The sequence below is a fragment of the Salvelinus sp. IW2-2015 genome, unplaced genomic scaffold (genome assembly GCF_002910315.2).
Source record: "Salvelinus sp. IW2-2015 unplaced genomic scaffold, ASM291031v2 Un_scaffold5242, whole genome shotgun sequence".
NCBI lineage: Eukaryota > Metazoa > Chordata > Actinopteri > Salmoniformes > Salmonidae > Salvelinus > Salvelinus sp. IW2-2015.
In genome coordinates, this window is record NW_019946507.1 from 6,838 (window position 1) to 27,468 (window position 20,631).

The 20,631-nt window shown below is 45.4% G+C and overlaps 1 protein-coding gene across 1 annotated transcript; it reads right to left on the reverse strand.

Moving 5' to 3' along the window:
- Positions 1 to 235: 235 nt before the first annotated feature.
- Positions 236 to 15,907, reverse strand: LOC112078089 (keratin, type I cytoskeletal 13-like). Its single transcript, XM_070441936.1, has 8 exons — positions 15,152 to 15,907; positions 10,388 to 10,470; positions 8,139 to 8,295; positions 7,788 to 7,949; positions 7,494 to 7,610; positions 3,914 to 4,056; positions 2,571 to 2,719; positions 236 to 325 (listed from the first exon to the last, which is right to left on the reverse strand). The coding sequence occupies exons 1-6, from the start codon at positions 15,680 to 15,682 to the stop codon at positions 3,979 to 3,981; spliced, it is 1,128 nt and encodes a 375-aa protein (XP_070298037.1). The 5' UTR covers positions 15,683 to 15,907; the 3' UTR covers positions 236 to 325; positions 2,571 to 2,719; positions 3,914 to 3,978.
- Positions 15,908 to 20,631: the final 4,724 nt, after the last annotated feature.

A 20,631-nucleotide genomic window follows, 5' to 3' on the forward strand; every position in this document is an offset into this window, starting at 1 on the left:
TGACGCCCTGATGGCGGAGCCTTGCTGATGAGCCGCGATACGCCTGCTGATTGGCCTGCCGCGCTGAGCGCACGTGATGCGCCTGGCTTTTGCTGCATGGCGCCCATGCTGATTCGCCCGCCGGAACATTGCGGGGCTTCGGTATGAATCATGGCTGTCCCCGCGGACACGCATCGGCGCATCTTATGACATCATGGCTGCCCCGCCCCAGAACTGCTGGGAGGTAGAGCTAGTAGGAACGCATCAACATGGGAACTTCCCGTCCCAGCTCCCCCTGGCGAGGATTTCACCTCCAACACAGTGGTCCTGGTCACAACAGCCTTACCTGAGTAATAACAAACGTGTTAATAAGAATTTAAAAATTTACATATGAAGAAATATGTGCCCTAGTGGAGCGTCATATTACCATAAAAAACAAACAATGTTCAATGATTTTCATGCGTTAATATTTCACGTCGTTGAATTTTACAAAACCTTCAAATGAAGGGAGGTTTGGTGTCATTCGAAAGTATTCAGCCTTCCTTTTTTCCAACATTTTGTTATTTTTACAGCTTGTTCTAAAAGTTATTAAATAAATGTTTTTTCTCAATCTAACCCAATACCCCATAATGACAAGGCTTAAACAGGTTTTTAGACATTTTTGCAAATGTATTAAAAAAATAAAAAAACAGAAATACCTGTATTTAAATAAGTATTCAGATTTTGCTATGAGACTCAAATTGAGTTCAGGTGCATCCTGTTTTCATTGATCATCCTTGAGATGTTTCTAACAACTTGATTGGAGTCCACCTGTGGTAAAATTCAATTGATTGGAATGATTGGGAAAAGGCACACACTTATGGTCCACAGTTGACAGTGCATGTCAGAGAAAACAGATGCATGAGGTCCAAAGGAATTGTGTCCGTAGAAGCTCCGAGACAGGAATTGATGTCGAGGCAATAGATCTGGGGAAAGTAACAAAAGATTTTCTGGCAGCATTGAAGGTCCCAAGAACACAGTGGCTCATCCGATCTTCTTAAATGGAAGAGTTTGAACACAAGACTCTTTCTGAGCTGGCCGCATGCTGGCAACATGAGCAAATCGGGCGGAGACAGGGCCTTGGTCAGGGAGGTGGACCAAGAACCTGATCGTTCACTTCGACAGAGCTCCAGAGTTCCTGCTGTGGAGAACCTTCCAGAAGGTACTACCGATCTTCTGCAGCACTACACCATCAGGCCTTTTGATAGAGTGGCCAGAACAGAAGCACTACTCAGTAAAAAGTCACACTGACAGCCCGGCTGGATTTTTCCAAGAGGCAACTAAAGACTCTCAGAACACGACAAACAAGATTCTCTGGTCGGATGAAACCAAGATTGAACTCTTTGGCCTGAATGCCAAGCGTCACGTCTGGAGGAAACCTGGCACCATCCCTACGGTGAAGCATGGTGGTGGCAGCATCATGCTGTGGGGATGTTTTTCAGTGACAGGGACTGGGAGACTAGTCAGGATCGAGGGAAAGATGAACAGAGCAAAGTACAGAGACCCTTGATGAAAACCTGCTCCAGAGCGTTCAGTACCCTAAGCAACGACCCTTAGCACACACCCGAGACAACACAGGAGTGGCTTTGGGACAAGTCTCAATGTCCTTGAGTGGCCCAGCCAGAGCCCGGACTTGAACCCGATAGAACATCTCTGTAGAGACCTGAAAATAGCTGTGCAGTGACGCTTCCCATGGGAGAAACTCCCCAAATTCAGGTGTGCCACGCTTGTAGCGTCATACCCAGGAAGACTCTAGGCTGTAATCTCTGCCAAATGTGCTTCAACAAAGTACTGAGTAAAGGGTCTGAATACTTATGTAAATGTGATGTTTCCGTTTTATATTTTGTATTTTTTTGCTACAATAATTGTCATTATGGGGTATTTTCTGTATATTGATGAGGGGGGAAAACGATTTAATCAATTTTAAGAATTAGGCTGTAACGTAATAAAATCTGGAAAAAAGTCAAGGGGTCTGAATACTTTCCGAATGCACTGTAACTTGGCGTGATATTTTGACAGCCGTGTCATTCTCTCGGACAGTGTGAGTTTTACCAATATATTCGCCAAAATTTACTCAAAAAATTTGACATGCTAACTGTTGACAAAAGTTACCTTGTCCGGCGGGAGAGATTTGCGCGTTTATCAAAACTTCACGCCAGTTTAAGCCTACACCAGACACAGACCAGGTTATCAACACGTCACGCCAGTGTAAGCCTACACCAGACACAGACCAGGTTATCAAGACGTCACGCCAGTGTAAGCCTACACCAGACACAGACCAGGTTATCAACACGTCACGCCAGTGTAAGCCTACACCAGACACAGAACCTGGAATAAAAGTAGTTCAAAATCCCAGATGGAAAAATGAATGGTGAAAAAACGATTGGAACTATTTCTGGGTTTTATGACTCATACTGTGGTACTCAATACTTGATAAGAGCTGTGATTCCATAACTTGTAAATGTTTTCTTTGTGTATTTTTATTTTACAGACTCTTGAAAGATCATCCTTTCATGCATGGACTGAGAGAGATCCTAACTAACAAGTTTTACCTGCCGACCTCCCGGCCCCTCCAGAGACACCATGCCCCCTCCCAGGTCAACCCCTCCAGAGACCATGCCCCTCCCAGGCCGGCTCCCTCCAGCAGATGCTTATACTGCTGGATCTCCATCTCTAGACGACTCTTGATGTTCAGAAGGATCTGGGAGAGCGAGTGAGAGAGGGGAGGTAGAGAGCAGAGAGGGGGAGGTAGAGAGAAAAGAGAAAGACAGAGGGGGAGAGGAGGTAGAGAGGGTGGTGAGAGAGAGGGGGGAGAGAGGGTGGTAAAGAGAGAGGGGTAGAGCGAGAAGAGGGAGAGAGGGTGGTAGGGAGAGAGGGTGGTAGAGAGAGGGTGGTAGAGAGAGAGGGGGTAGAGAGAGAGGAGGGAGAGAGGGTGTAGGGAGAGAGGGTGTAGGGAGAGAGAGGGTGGTAGAGAGAGGGGGGAGGAGAGAGGGGAGGAGAGAGGGTGGTAGAGGAGAGAGGGGAGGGAGAGAGGGGGGTGGGTAGAGAGAGAGGGGGGAGAGAGGGGGAGGGGTAGAGAGGGAGCGAGGAGAGAAGTGGAGAGGTCATTTATGATTGAGCCGGCATTCGCAGCGCTTACCATGAATCGGATCCTGCTGGAGAAAATACGTATTGTGAGTGTAACGGATGTGAAATGGCTAGCTAGTTAGCGGTGGTGCGCGCTAATAGCCTTTCAATCGGTACGTCACTTGCTCTGAGACCTTGAAGTAGTGGTCCCCTTGCTCCGCAAGGGCCGCGGCTTTTGTGGAGCGATGGGTAACGATGCTTCGTGGGTGACTGTTGTTGAGGTGTGCAGAGGGTCCTGGTTCGCGCCCGGGTCGGGGCGAGGGACGGACTAAAGTTATACTGTTACATTGATACTGTTGACCCGGATCACTGGTTGCTACGGAAAAGGAGAGGTCGAAAGGGGGTGAGTGTAACGGATGTGAAAAGGCTAGCTAGTTAGCGGTGGTCGCCGCTAATAGCCTTAATCGGTGACGTCACTTGCTCTGAGACCTTGAAGTAGTGGTTCCCCTTGCAGAGGGGTAACGATGCTTCGTGTGGTGCGTGCAGAGGGTCCCTGGTTCGCGCCCGGGTCGGGCGAGGGACGGACGTAAAGCTATACTGTTACATGAGCTGCTCTGTAACGCTCGCTTGTAACGCTGCTCTGTAACGCTCTCTATGTAACGCTGCTCTGTAACGCTCTCTGTAACGCTGCTCTGTGTAACGCTGCCTCTGTAACGCTTGCTCTGTAACGCTGCCTCTGTAACGCTGCTCTGCTAGACTGCCAACCTTGGATTGAATCCCTAATCAGTGTTTGTGAGTGATTTCAGTATAGAGGTATGGTTGACTGTACCTGGTAGTCCTGGCTCTGCTCAGTGGTGCTGGCCCTTATGGAGACCAGTTCTCCCTCCAGGCCCATCACCTTGCCACTATACCCAGACAGACGTTGCTGGAACTGGACTGAACCTCCAACAGCCTGGCCTCTAGGTTCGCCATCTGGAGGAGGGCAGGGTGGGGACAACACAGAGAGAGAGACACGAAGGAAACACACACACACACAGGAACACACACAACACACACACAGAGAATACACACACACATTTAGCATGATAGGGATTGGAAATGGGGACATTTGGGGAGTATAGTAGTGAGAGGGCATGGTAGGGTCTGTATACCACCCCCATACATAGTCCTGGTATTCCATCTGTAGGGTTTGATATACCCACCCCCATACGTAGTCCCTGGTATTCCATCTGTAGGGTTTGTATAGTGTGTGTGTGTACCCACCCCCATACGTAGTCCCTGGTATTTCCATCTGTAGGGTTTGTGTAGTGTGGTGTGTGTACCCACCCCCATACGTAGTCCCTGGTATTCCATCTGTAGGGTTTGTATAGTGTGTGTGTGTCCACCCCCATACGTAGTCCTGGTATTCCATCTGTAGGGGTGTATAGTGTGTGTGTGTAACCCACCCCCATACGTAGTCCCTGGTATTCCATCTGTAGGGTTTGTATAGTGTGTGGTGTAACCACCCCCATACGTATCCTGGTATTTCATCTGTAGGGTTTGTATGTTGTGTGTGTAACCCACCCCCATACGTAGTCCCTGGTATTCCATCTGTAGGGTTTGTATAGTTGTGTGTGTGACCCACCCCCATACGTAGTCCCTGATATTCCATCTGTAGGGTATTGTATTGTGTGGTGTGTGTGTGTGTGTGTGTGTGTGTGTGTGTGTGGTGTGTGTGTGTGTGTGTGGTGTGTGTGTGGGTGTGTGTGGTGGTTTGTGTGTGTGTGTGTGTGTGTGTGTGTGTGACCCACCCCCATACATAGTCCCTGGTATTCCATCTGGTAGGTTGTTAGTGTGTGTAACCCACCCCCATACGTAGTCCCTGGTATTCCATCTGTAGGTTTGTATAGTGTGTGTGTGGACCCACCCCCATACGTAGTCCCTGGTATTCCATCTGTAGGGTTTGTATAGGTGTGTGTGTTGACCCACCCCCATACGTAGTCCCTGGTATTCCATCTGTAGGGTTTGTATGTGTGTGTGTGTGTGTGTGGTGTGTGTGTTGTGTGTGTGTGGTGTGTGTGTGTGTGTGTGTGTGTGTGTGTGTGTGTTGTGTGACCCCACCCCATACGTAGTCCCTGGTATCCATCTGTAGGGTTTGTATTAGTGTGTGTGTAAACCGCCCATACGTAGTCCTGGTATCCAGACTGTAGGGTTGTGTATAGTGTGTGTGTGTAACCCACCCCCCATACGTAGTCCCTGGTATTCCATCTGTAGTTTCTGTATAGTGTGTGTGTGGGTAACCCACCCCATACGTAGTCCCTGGTATTCCATCTGTAGGGTTTGTATTGTGTGTGTGTGACCCACCCCCATACATAGTCCCTGGTATTCCATCTGTAGGTTGTATATTGTACCACCCCCATACGTAGTCCCTGGTATTCCATCTGTAGGGTTTGTATAGTGTGTGTGTGTACCCACCCCATACGTAGTCCCTGGTATTCCATCTGTAGGGTTTGTAGTGTGTGTGTACCCACCCCCATACGTAGTCCCTGGTATTCCATCTGTAGGTTTGTATAGTTGTGTGTGTGTGTGTGTGTGTGTGTGTGTGTGTGTGTGTGTGTGTGTGTGTGTGTGTGTGTGTGTGTGTGTGTGTGTGTGTGTGACCCACCCCCATACGTAGTCCCTGGTATTCCATCTGTAGGGTTTTATAGTGTGTGGTTGTGACCACCCCCCATACGTAGTCCCTGGTATTCCATCTGTAGGGTTTGTATAGTGGTGTGTGTAACCCACCCCCATACGTAGTCCCTGGTATTCCATCTGTAGGGTTTGTATAGTGGTGTGTGACCCACCCCCCAAACGTAGTCCCTGGTATTCCATCTGTAGGGTTGTATAGTGGTGTGTGTGTGTGTAACCCACCCCCATACGTAGTCCCTGGTATTCCATCTGTTAGGGTTTGTATAGGTAGTGTGTGTGACCACCCCCATACGTAAGTCCTGGGATTCCATCCTATAGGGTTTTTATAGTGTGTGTGTGTAACCCACCCCATCGTAGTCCCTGGTATTCCATCTGTAGGGTTTGTATAGTGTGTGTGTGACCCACCCCCATACGTAGTCCTGGTATTCCATCTGTAGGGTTTGTATTAGTGTGTGTGTGTGTGTGTAACCACACCCCCATACGTAGTCCCTGTATTCCATCTGTAGGGTTGTATAGTGGTGTAACCCACCCCCAACGTAGTCCCTGGTATTCCATCTGTAGGGTTTGTAAGTGTGTTGTGTGTGGTGTGTGTGGGTGTGGGTGTGTGTGTGTGTGTTGTGTGGGTGTGTGTGTGTCGTGTGTGTGGTGTGTTGTGTGTTGTGTGTGAGTGTGTGTGACCCACCCCCATACGTAGCCTGTATTCCATCTGTATGGTTTGTATAGTGGTGTGTGACCCACCCCTAACGTAGTCCCTGGTATTCCATCTGTAGGGTTTGTTAGTGTGTGTGTGTAACCCACCCCCATACGTAGTCCCTGGTATTCCATCTGTAGGTTTGTATAGTGTGTGTGTGACCCACCCCCATACGTAGTCCCTGGTATTCCATCTGTAGGGTTTGTATAGTGTGTTGGTGTGTGTACCCACCCCATACGTAGTCCCTGGGATTCCATCTGTAGGGTTTTGTATAGTGTGTGTGTGACCCACCCCCATACGTAGTCCCTGGTATTCCATCTATAGGGTTTGTGTATATGTGTGTGTGTGTAACCCACCCCCATACGTAGTCCCTGGTATTCCATCTGTAGGGTTGTATAGTGTGTGTGTGTGTAACCACCCCCATATGTAGTCCCTGGGATTCCATCTGTAGGGTTTGTATAGTGTTGTGTGTGTGTAACCCACCCCATAACGTAGTCCCTGGTATCCATCTGTAGGGTTTGTATAGCTGTGTGTGTGACCCACCCCCATACGTAGTCCCTGGTATTCCATCTGTAGGGTTTGTATAGTGTGTGTGTGTGTAACCCACCCCATACGTAGTCCCTGGTATTCCATCTTGTAGGGTTTTATAGTGGAGTGTGTGTGTAACCACCCCCATACGTAGTCCCTGGTTTTCCATCTTGTAGGGGTTGTGATAGTGCTGTGTGTTGTGTGACCCACCCCATACGTAGTCCCTGGTATCCATCTGTAGGGTTTGTATAGTGTGTGTGTGTGTGACCCACCCCCATACGTAGTCCCTGTATTCCATCTGTAGGTTTGTAATAGTGTGTGTGTAACCCACCCCCTTACGTAGTCCCTTGGTTATTCCATCTGTAGCGGTTTGTATAGTGTGTGTGGTGTGACCCACCCCCCATACGTAGTCCCTGGTATTCCATCTGTAGGGGTTGTATAGTGTGGGGTGTGTGGACCCACCCCCATACGTAGTCCCTGGTATTCATCTGTAGGGTTTGTATAGGTGTGTGTGGACACCCCCCATACGTAGTCCCTGGTATTCCATCTGTAGGGTCTGGTAGCGGTTCCGTAACTCTGTCATCTCCGACGTGGTCGTCTCCATCACCACCGCCGACTCTGCCTGCTTCATCTCCACCTGACACACACAAGAGAGAGACACACGTCACACACACACACACACACACACACACAGAGAGACATGTCACACACACACAGAGAGACATGTCACACACACACACACACACACTCAGCACCTCTGATACATGTTTTAATGTTGGCCTGTGGTAGTGCCTGCGTTGGCGTGGTAACAGACCTGTTTCATGTACCAGGCCTCGGCCTGTCTGCGGTTTTTCTCCACGGCCGCCTCGTACTCCGACCTGACTTCAGCCAGCATCAGAGACAAGTCCTGGCTCTTAGCAGCCTGGACATCCACGTTCACCTGGCCCGTCATCCCCCCACGCATGGACAACAGCTCCTAGATAGGTCACATGTTAGGGGTCAGAGGGTGAGAGAGAAACACAGAGGAAGAGAGAGATAGACAGAGAGAAACACAGAGGGAGACAGAGATGGACAAAGAGAGAAACAGAGAGGGAGAGAGAGAGAGAGACCGAGAGAGAAACAGAGAAAGAGAGAGCGAGAGAAAAAGAGACAGGTGTGCCCTCACCTCTTCATGGCTCTTCGCCATGGAGACCCGTTCGTTCTSGTACCCCTGCMGGTCCTGCATCATGGCTGTGATGTTCATCTCAAACTCCCGCTGCAGGTTCCTCAGACCCCCGAYGTCCCCCTCCACACACTGGCGCAAAGACAGCTCATTCTCCCACCTGGCAGAAATACAATGAATATAGAGATGACACCATAGTAACAGGCCCAGAGAGATGAGTGACAGATCTGTTAGCTCTTTGGGGTTTTAGGCTAGGTATCTGTAAAGCCCTTTTGTGACAACTGCTGATGTAAAAAGGGCTTGAACTCTACAGGATCGATGGGTCCCCCGAGGGACGGTTGAGTTAACGTAGGCTAATGTGATTAGCATGAAGTTGTAAGTAACAAAAACATATCCCAGGACATAGACATATCTGATATGGGCAGAAAGCTTAAATTCTTGTTAATCTAACTGCACTGTCCAATTTACAGTAGGTATTACAGTGAAAKAATACCATGCTATTGTTTGAGGAGAGTGCACAGTTATGAACTTGAAAATGTATTAATAAACCAATTAGGCACATTTCGGCAGTCTTGATACAACATTTTGAACAGAAATGAAATGGTTCATTGGATCAGTCTAAAACGTTGCCTATGCACTGCTGCCATCTGCTGGCCAAAATCTAAATTGTGCCTGGGCTGGAATAATACATTATGGCCTTTCTCTTGCATTTCAAAGATGCTAAAAAAAAATAAAAAAAAACGCATGTTTTTTTCTTTGTATTATCTTTTACCAGATCTAATGTGTTATACTCTCCTACATTAATTTAACATTTCCACAACCTTCAAAGTGTTTCCTTTCAAATGTTATCAATAATATGCATATCCTTGCTTCAGGTCCTGAGCTACAGGCAGTTAGATTTGGGTATGTCATTTTAGGCGAAAATTGGAAAAAAAAGGGCGGATCCTTAAGAGGTTGTTTAAGAAATGACTGTGATTGATTGATAACGCAGGATAAGGGAATACGATACGACATAGTTCATAGCCTACACGCTACACACAGTGAGCATTTCAACCATAGAAACAGAGTCATTCTAGGTCTATTATTTCAACACCGGGTCAGGTGAACTCGATAACCTGCCATGGTTTTGTTATAAGAAATGTATGTTTGTAATCTGAGAGTATTAGAAAATCAGTGGGGTTACAACTACAAGCAAAGACCCTACAAGAAGTAGCCTATGATAACGGGGAGCATTTCATCTCCCGAACCACAGCTGTTAGCCTGGGCACCTGTCTGTTCGTGCTATCGTTCCACTCCTTGCCACTGCCTGTTTTGGAATGTGACACGGCGTAAAAATGAGTGGAATGTTAGCACAAACAGACTGGTACCAGGCTAACAGCTGTGTTCTTCTAATTCAGCGTCCTTGCCATTTCCTGACGACTAATTGTCCAATAGACTTGGTCTGTAGGAGAAGATGAGGATTAGTAATGAATAGTGTTGTTTGGACTATCTATAGGCTACAGCTATTGAATTATTTTATTTTTGGTACTACTTCATTGAGACATAGTGTATATATTGTTGTGTATATATTGCTGTGTATATTATTGCTGTGTATATATTGTTGTGTATATATGCTGTGTATATTTGCTTGTGTATATATGGCTGTGTATATTGCTGTGTATATATTGCTGTGTATATATTGCTGTGTATATATGGCTGTGTATATATGTTGTGTATATATGGTTGTGTATATATGCTGTGTTATATATGGCTGTGTATATATTGTGTGTATATATTGTGTATATATTGCTGTGTATATAATTGCTGTGTATATATTCTCGTGTATATATTGCTTGTTTATGCTGTTATTGTTGTGATATTATGTGTGTATATATGCTGTTATAATGTGTATATATTGCTTAATGTGTGTATATATTGCTGTGTTATATATGCGTGTATATATTGCTGTGTATATATGTGTTGTATATATGGTTGTGTATATATGCGTATATGTGATATTGTGTATTATATTGCGTGATATATTGCTGATTTTATATAGGTAACAACTGTGTGGGAGTGGTGCATAAAGAAACATTCTCCTCCAGAACCTGTTCACTGTTCAGGATATGTCCACTATGTATCAATGAGATACCTTAATGAAGAAAATAATTCAATCAAGTTTCCACGACAATCTACTCAAAATGTTGCCAAGGACCACTAAAGTATTCATCCATCATCATCCATCCATCCAATCATTCATCCATCCATCCTACTTGACTCTGAAGTCGTCAGCAGTCAGCTTGGCGTTGTCGATCTCCACGGCAATCTGAGTGTTCTGTATCAGGAAAGCCATGAGCTGCAGATGGAGACAGGAGTCAGACACTGTGTGTGTGTGTGTCCCACAAGCCATTTCACAAATGATGATGCTTTTTCAAAAAATATATCATTTTGAGAATATTAATATTTTTAGGGCATGTAGTAAGGTATTCAATAATGTACACAATAACCATATGCACTCAGACATACCCATAATGCAGTCAACAACAAACCCAAATGCACTCAACAAACATACCCCATAATGCACTCAACAACATACCCCATAATGCACTCAAAACATACCCATAATGCACTCAACAACATACCCCATAATGCACTCAACAACATACCCCATAATGCACTCAAAACATACCCATAATGCACTCAACAACATAACCCCATAATGCATCAACAAACATACCCATAATGCACTCAACAAACATACCCCATAATGCACTCAATAACATACCCCATAATGCACTCAATAACATACCCCATAATGCACTCAACAAACATACCCCATAATGCATTTAAACAACATACCCCATAATGCACTCACAACATACCCCATAATGCACTCAAAACATACCCCATAATGCACTCAAAACATAAACCCCATAATGCATTCACAAACCACATACCCATAATGCACTCAGTAACATACCCCATAATGCACTCAGTAACATACCCATAATGCACTCAACAAACATACCCCATAATGCACTCAAAACATACCCCATAATGCATCAACAACATACCCATAATGCACTCAACAACATACCCCATAATGATCAACACATACCCATAATGCACTCATAAATACCCCATAATGCACTCATCAACATACCCCATAATGCACTCAACAACATACTCCATAATGCAACTCAACAACATACCCATAATGATCAGCAAACATACCCATAATACTCACAAACATACCCCATAATGCACTCAACAACATACTCCCATAATGCATCAACAACATACCCATAATGTACTCAACACATACCCCATAATGTACTCAAAAACATAACCCCATAATGCACTCAACAAACATACCCCATAATGACTCAGTAACATACCCCATAATGCACTCATGTAACATACCCGCATAATGCACTCAACAAACAAACCCATAATGTACTCAATAACATACCTTCATAATTACTCAATAAACCATAAGTACTCAATAACCATGAATGTACTCAATAACATACCTCATAATACTCAATAACCAACCTCATAATGTACTCAATAACATACCCCCTAATGCACTCAACAACATACCCCATAATCAGATTCAACAACATACCCATAGATCATAACCATAATGTACTCAATAAACATACCTCATAATGTACTCAACAAACATACCCATAATTAGCTCAACCAACATACCCCGTAAACCTCAACAACATACCCCATAAGGGCACTAATAACATACCCATAATGCACTCAACAACAACACCCCATAATGCACTCAACACATACCCATAATGCACTCAACAACATACCCCTAATGCACTCAACACAGACCCCATAATGCACTCAACAACATACACCATAATGCACTCAACAACACACCCGTAATGCAACTCAACAACATACCCCGCTTAATGCACTCAACAAAAATTTTTTTACCCCCGTTAAAATTGCCAAAACCCCTTTCCAAAAAACCGACTACCCCATAATGCACTCAGTAATCTATAACGCTCACATGAAGTACATACGTCAACAGAGCATAACCCATAATGCATTAATCGAAGCGAGTGAACCAATTATATAGCATGTCAATCGCACATACCTACCTTACGGTGCTATTACGATAAAACTAGCGCTCGGCCAATATGCATCTGCAGATGCAAATCATACCCCTATCGAATTTAGTTACTCCTAGAGTAACCTGCCATTATTATATGGGGTACTCAATAACATAGCCTTACTGAGTGCCATTATGGGACTCAACAACATACCCCAGTAATGTTACTCACAACATACCGGGAAATACCGGTCCGTTTATAACACCGTGAGATGCACTCGTATGCTTATTACTGAGAGGTCTATAACATTAACCCGGCATAATGCACTCAACGAACATCAGACTTCCATTAATGCACTCAATCTAAACATAGAGCTCTCCTGAGAGTGAGCTCAACATACTAGGTAAGCGTCGATTTATAATGCTATACTCAGATGCAATATCCAGTGAAGGCACTCAACAACTGAGTTACTCTCCTCCTTAATAACTTTGAGCTGCAAGAAGAGGGAAGTGCAATACCCGCCCGTGGAATGGGCAGGCTCAGAAATGGACGGGCATAACACAGCAGCTAACCCGGCGATTGATAATAGTGGCAGACTTCAATACCTCAGGTTGTTTTGTATGATCGACAACTAACACACGCCGCATGGTAATGTTATTATTTAGAGGCCCCTACATACAACACGGAGAGCACCCCTGAGGTGAATGTTACTCAGAGCATTGCACTTACGGCAGCCCTCACGTAATGCTATATGCTCAAGCTAGCACTATTACCCGTAAGCACTGCAAACAACATACCCGTAATGCACTCAACAACATACCCCGTAATGCACTTCAACAATACGTCATACTAAAAAACCCAGAATACAACCGAGTAATGCCAACACATAACACTCACACAATCACCCGCTACATGCACCACCAGATGCACAGCCAATACTTAACATCAGACGACGATCCCCTGTACAATGCTACTCTATACAACTCGTATGCACCTAACACTTCCGTATGCACTCACACAGACACACCCCGTAATGCACTCAACAACCATACCCCGTATGCCTCAACAAGACATACCCCGTAATGCACTCAAAACACACCGACATACTTAACTGAATAACCCCGGCTTGACTACCTAAGCACATACCCGTATGAACACATCCTAAGGATCAACTATTACCCGCCGTCTTAATGCAACATACATACCAGTTGACACTCAGCTACAATCCCCGTAATGCACTCAAACACCTTAATCACTCAAACTTACCCCGTAAGTGCATCAGTCAAACCCGTGCACTCAGTAACATACCCCGCTATATGTCGACTCCAGTAACATACCCCTATTGCGAGCTCAGGGTTAACATACCCCGTAATAGGGGCCCTCGAATAAAGACTACCCGGCCGGTATGACTCATAGCATCCAATGCTCTCACATAGACACTACCCCGTAATGCACTCAATAACATACCCCGGAAGCACTCTCATTAAAGTCGAAGCACTCAATAGACATCCCCGTAATGCAGCGAGAACAACAAACCCCGTAATGCACTCCAGTAACAAACCCCGTAATGCACTCAGTAACAAACCCCGTAATGCACTCAGTAACAAACCCCATAATCACTCAGTAACCAAACCTCATTATGTGCACTCAGTAAACAAAACCCCATAATGCAGCTCAGTAACAAACCCCATAATGCACTCAGTAACATACCGCCATAATGCACTCAGTAACATACCCCATAATGCACTCAGTAACATACCCATAATGCACTCAGTAACAATACCCCATAATGCACTCAAACATACCCAATAATGCACTCAGTAAATACCCCATAATGCACTCAACAACATACCTCATAATGTACTCAACAACATACCTCATAATGCTACTCAATAAAGTACCTCATAATATACTCAAAACCATAATGCACTCAATAACATACCCATAATGCACTCAGTACATACCCTAAATGCACTAACAACATACCCCATAATGCACTCAACAACATTAACCCCATAATGCACTCAACAACATACCCCATAATGCACTCAACAACATACCCATAATGCACTCAGTAAACATACCCCATAATGCACTTCAACAACATACCTCATAATGTACTCAATAAAGTACTCATAATATATCAATAACCATAATGCACTCAATAACATACCCCATAATGCACTCAGTAACATATACCCCATCTTAATGCACTCAGTAACAATACCCTAATGCACTCAGTAACATACCCATACTGCACTCAACACACTACCCCATAATGCACTCAACAACATACCCCATAATGCACTCAACAACATACCCCATAATGCACTCAACAACATACCCCATAATGCACTCAGTAAACCATACCCGATAATGCACTCAGTAACATACCCATAATGCACTCAACAAATAACCCATAATGCATCAACAACAAACCCCATAATGCACTCAGTAACAAACCCCATAATGCACTCAGTAACAAACTCCCATAATGCACTCAGTAACATACCCATAATGCACTCCAGTAACATACCCAAATGCACTCAGTAATACCCCATAATGCACTCAAACAACATACCTCATAATGTACTCAATTAAAGTACCTCATAATATACTCAATAACCATAATGTACTCAATAACATACCCCATAATGCACTCAAGTAACATATGACTGCTATAAGCAAATATAGATAAGATCATCTACAATACTGGATATTATTTTAGCAAAAACATCCCAAGACATTTAGCAGTAGGCTCCCACTGGGCACATACTGTATGTCAATTCAACGTCTGTCCCACATTGGTTCAACGTCATTTCATTGAAATGATGTGGAAACAAAGTTGATTGAACCAGTGTGTGTCCAGTGGGATAGTTCTTGTGCGCTTTTACGCACAACTTTTACAAATGGCAAGCTGGCTCAGGGAGAGAGACGGAGAGAGATAGTTTTAACGCCTACCTGCTCCATGAGTGGTTTGAGTGTTGCGTCGTAGATGGTCAGGTCGTGCGCCTCCACCTTGTTGAAGGTGAAGGTCTTCAGCTTCTCCTCCAGCTGGTGGTTGGTGGCCTCCAGCTGGCGAACCTTCTCCATGTAGGTTGCCAGGCGGTCGTTCAGGTTGTGCATGTGCTGCTTCTCGTTACCGGCGAACCCGAGGGACGTGTCCTCGACACCTCCACCGTACCCGAAACCTCCTCCTCCACCGCCTCCACCGCCACCGAACATCCCGCTGCCGCCGCCACCGGTGCTCATCCCACTCCCCAGACCTGCCATGTGGCTGGAGGATGACATCCTGAACCCTCCTCCTCCACCGTCTCCAAAGCCCTTCCCGAAGCCGAGACTAGCGCCTCCTCCTCCTCCGACCACAATGCCCATTCTGCTCCCGAAGCTGGAGCGCATTGACGCCCCCCCGGCRGAGGACAATGCCATCTTCCGGCTCCCGAACCCGGAGAAAGAGTTGGCGGAGAACCGCTGCTTCCCGGACAGACTCATCGATCACGACTACAACAATGACTATGGCCTAGCCGAGAGAAAGAGACTGCCTATCTTTCAGTCTTCTGTCCTCTACCGCTACTGCTGCTKYTGCTGCTGCTGCTGAGGTGGCGAGGGTCTGAAGCGGCTGAGAGAGCCTGTGACCGCGGCTACTGTCACCGAGCTTCATGTGTTAATATCCAGAGTATTAAGTGATGGATATATATACAGCGGCACTGGCTCGATCTCCACGCCCCGGTAAAGCGCAATTGGCCACTGGTAGCCGAACCCCCCAGCCCCAGGCCAATGTTCCTTGATCTTTTGGGTGGAGCTGAAGGTACAGGGAGGTGAACTGTGTATTAATGTGACTGTCACGTGGCTAAGGGCGTGGCACTGCACACAGGACAGCCCACAGGGCTCTGTGGAAAAGTAGTGCACTATGCAGGGATGTAAAGTACTGAAGTAAAAATACTTTAAAGCACTACTTACAATTGGGTACTTTAACCACCACTGGAAAGTAGTGCATTATGTAGGGAATAGGGTGCATTWTGGATGTATATTAGGGTAAAGTAGTGCACTATGTAGGGAATAGGGTGCATTCGGGATGTATATTAGGGTAAAGTAGTGCACTATGTAGGGAATAGGGAGCCATTAGGGTAAAGTAGTGCAATATGTAGGGAATAGGGTGCCATTAGGGAAATAACCACAAGTGTTTTTCTATTACTTTTACATAATGGTCCATTAGGGCGGTTCTCATTAAGCAAAAATTCTGAATTTGTGGTGTTTGTGTGCGTGCGTGTGTGTGTGTCAGTCAGTGTGTGTGTACCATTGGGTGTGTGTGTCAGTCAGGGTGTGTGTGTCAGTCAGTTTGTGTGTCCCATTGGGTGTGCCAGTTTGTGTAGGTGATGATCATGACAGTTCATGATTGATTGTTGTTTTCACACCAACATAATGACAGATGTCTGGCTGAGACAGGTCTACATGGCACAGAACGTGATTCAATGCAAGCCACACTTGAATTTATGTAACCCAATCAAAATCCCCCCCAGATGACGGCCTCTCTTTTAGACTTTTTGACTGATTCCAAAAGTTTGCAACAGATTTTTATCTTAACAAATGAATAATAATAAAAAATAAATAAACAAAATAGAGGAGACACCCTTCGGGACAAATCCCTTCTTCGATTCGACCCACCATGGGGGGAGATCTCTCCTTTCGTGATCCCACGGTTTGCAGCCAGCACATTCACGCTGCCTGCAGCTGTGTGCAAACAAAGTGGCCCGGTTGCATTTCTTTACCAAGACCAAAGGGGTTGGGTGTTGTTGTTGTTCATCACAGCGAAAGTAATCAAATGAAGCATAACGACATTTACATGAAGCTTCGAAGGGCTGGAATCGTTTAAATGCAGATATCAAAGATAGGTTTATTTGAAGTGTTTGTCCGTGACGTGGTCTCCAACCGCGAGCCCTGTGCCTAACTTTTGATACACGATTTAAGATTGATTTACGGATTGTTGGAGAGAGGAAGAGTGGTGAGGGAGACACTGGAGGAGAGGAAAGGGAGAGAGTTGTGTGAGAGAGAAGAGAGGAGGAGATAGAGATAAAGAGAGAATGATAGTGGGAGAATGGAGAGAGAAAGGGAGAGAGTGTGTGAGAGAGAGAGAGAGGGAGATAGAGATAAAGAGAGAATGATAGTGGGAGAATGGAGAGAGTGTGTGAGAGAGAAAAGAGTGAGGAGATAGAGAGAATGATAGTGGAGAATGGGAGAGAGAAAGGGAGAGAGTGTGTGAGAGAGAAGAAGAGAGAGATAGAGATAAGAGAGAATGATAGTGGGAGAATGGAGAGAGAAAGGGAGAGAGTGTGTGAGAGAGAAGAGAGAGGAGATAGAGATAAAGAGAGAATGATAGTGGGAGAATGGAGAGAGAAAGGAGAGAGTGGTGTGAGAGAGAGAAGAGAGTGAGGAGATATGAGAATAAAGACAGAATGATAGTAGGGAGAATGGAGAGAGAAAGGGAGAGAGTGGTGTGAGAGATAAGAGAGTGAGGAGATAGAGATAAAGACAGAATGATAGTGGGAGCTGGAGAGAGAAAGGGGAGAGTGTGTGAGAGATAGAGAGTGAGGAGGATAGAGAGAATGATAGTGGGAGATATGGAGAGAGAAAAGAGATTAATCAAGAGATTGGCTCTTGGCACAGCAAGTCAGCGGTGTCATGATTGAACCTGTTAGGATGCTCAGGTGTTCTGCTCATCTGTCGCCCCGGAGTCCTGGGTACAATTATAGGCCTTATTATTAAGGAGGGGGAGGGGGAGGTGGTGTGGGAGATTAAGAAGGGGGAGGGGGACACAACACCTTGAGTGGGAAAGTGTGTAGTAATTTGGAAATAAAAACGTATATAAAGGCTTGTGTAACTGTGGAGATATAAAACGTATTTAAAGCTTTGTAACTATGGAGATATAAAACGTATTTAAAGCTTGTGTAACTATGGAAGATATAAAACGTATTTAAAGCTTGTGTAACTATGGAGATATAAAACGTATTTAAGCTTTGTAACTATGGGATAATAAACGTATTTAAACTTTGTAACTATGAGAATAACGAACGTATTTAAAGCTTATGTACTATGAGATAAAAAATTTAAAAAGTATTTAAAGTTTGTGTAACTATGGAGATATAAAACGTATTTAAAGCTTGTGTAACTGTGGCGAATATAAACGTGTATGTGTACACCTAAGCAAAATAACTTTTACACATATGGTTATACACACAGGGCTTACAACCTATGAATCCTTTTGATAACAACAAGCAATGCAGTTTTATAATAACTTCAGTTGTAAAATGCCTCTCTGACGTTCTTCTTCTCACCTCTGAGACAATGGCTGGTAGCGACCCAGTGGTGTCTCAATGGTTAATCTACTGTTTATGTTCGTCCTGTGTGGTTTTCCCCAGCCCAGCCCTGTGATGGGAGGACTGTTGGAGGAGTAGTACTAGAACACAGTGTACAAATCTGTCTGCCTAGCATTTGTCTCCTTACCCTAGCTCCTAGCCTTCTATATCCCCTAGCTCCTAGCCTGTCTCCTTACCCTATGCTCCTACCTTCTATATCCCCTAGCTCCTAGCCTGTCCTCCTTACCCTAGCTCCTAGCCTTACTATGTCCCCTAGCCTGTCTCCATACCCTAGCTCCTAGCCTGTGTCTCCTTACCTAGCTCCTAGCCTTCTATATCCCTAGCTCCTAGCCTGTGTCTCCTTTACCCTAGCTCCTAGCCTTCTTATCCCCTAGCTCCTAGCCTGTGTCTCCTTATCCTAGATCCTAACCTTCTATATCCCTAGCTCCTAGCCTGTGTCTCCTTATCCTAGCTCCTAACCTTCTATATCGCCTAGCTCCTAGCCTGTCTCCAAATAGCTCCTAACCTTCTATATCCCCTAGCTCCTAGCCTGTGTCTCTTACCCTAGCTCCTAGCCTCTATGTCCCCTAGCTCCTAGCCTGTCTCCTTACCCTAGCTCCTAGCCTTCTATATCCCCTAGCTCCTAGCCTGTGTCTCCTTATCCTAGATCCTAACCTTCTCTATTCCCTAGCTCCTAGCCTGTGTCTCCTTATCCTAGCTCCTAACCTTCTATATCGCTAGCCAGCTGTCTCCAATAGGCTCCTAACCTTCTATATCCCTAGCTCTAGCCTGTGTCTCCTTACCCTAGCTCCTAGCCTTTCTATGTCCCTAGCTCCTAGCCTGTCTCCATACCCTAGCTCCTAGCCTTTGTCTCCTTACCCTAGCTTTTATGTCCCCTAGCTCCTAGCCCTATGTCTCCTTACCCTAGCTCCTATGTCCCCTAGCTCTAGCCTTTCTCCTTACCCTAGCTCCTAGCCTATGTCTACTTAACCTACCTCCTATGTCCCCTAGCTCCTAGCCTATGTCTCCTTACCCTACCTCCTATGTCCCTAGCTCCTAGCCTATGTCTCCTTACCCTAGCTCCTATGTCCCCTAGCTCCTAGCCTGTCTCCTTACCCTAGCTCCCTATGTCCCTAGCTCCTAGCCTATGTCTACTTACCCTACCTCTATGTCCCTAGCTCCTAGCCTATGTCTCCTTACCTAGCTCCTATGTCCCTTTTAGTCCCTGAGGTAATATCTAGATCTGATTGTAGCAACATGACTTTCAAATGCTCTCAGGTGTCTAGTGTGTCGGGAGGGGGAAGGAGATGGGGGGGGATTCTGGTGCATTTCTTTGTTGTACGCTGATAAACGTGAGTCCATGCTCAGCATCTTAGAGGTATGCAGACACAGAGAGAGGGGGGAGGGTGGGAGAAAGAGAACAGGGAGAGAGCCAGAGAGAGAGACAGGTAGAGGCAGAGAGAGAAAGGGGATGGGGGAGAGAAACAGAGAGAGAGAAGAGTGATGAATGTATTGTAAGACAGTGAAGTGGTGCATCTTGGGTAGTAATGAGTGTTAATCAGGGTGTCATCAGATCTCTCATCACACCTTTATTCTCCATTCACATGGCTAAAGCAATTACACAGCAGAATCACTAACAACACCTGTGTGTGTGTGTGTCTGTGTTGTTTGTATGTGTGTCTGTGTTGTGTGTATGCTGTTTGTGTCTGTGTGTGTTTGTGTCTGTGTGTTTGTATGTGTTTGTTTTGTGTGTCTGTGTGTCTGTGTGTTTGTGTGTTTGTGGTCTTGTGTGTCTGTGTTGTCTGTGTGTTTTGTGTCTTTGTGTCTGTGTACACCCAAGAGAAAGCCTTTGTGCCACGATATGTGTCCATCTTTCAGAAAGCATAAAAGTGTGTGTGTGTGTGTTTGTATGGTGTTTGTGTGTTGCAATCTCAATTATATAAATACACCACTCCCTGTTTTCACCTACAGAACACAGACAGAACTCTATCACTATACATACCCTAGTAAGGGCATTCCCCTCTGACCTGCGAGGTCCGGAGACGGCTGGGTTTCTGTCTTAGATCTCGAATCATTAACTACAACCCA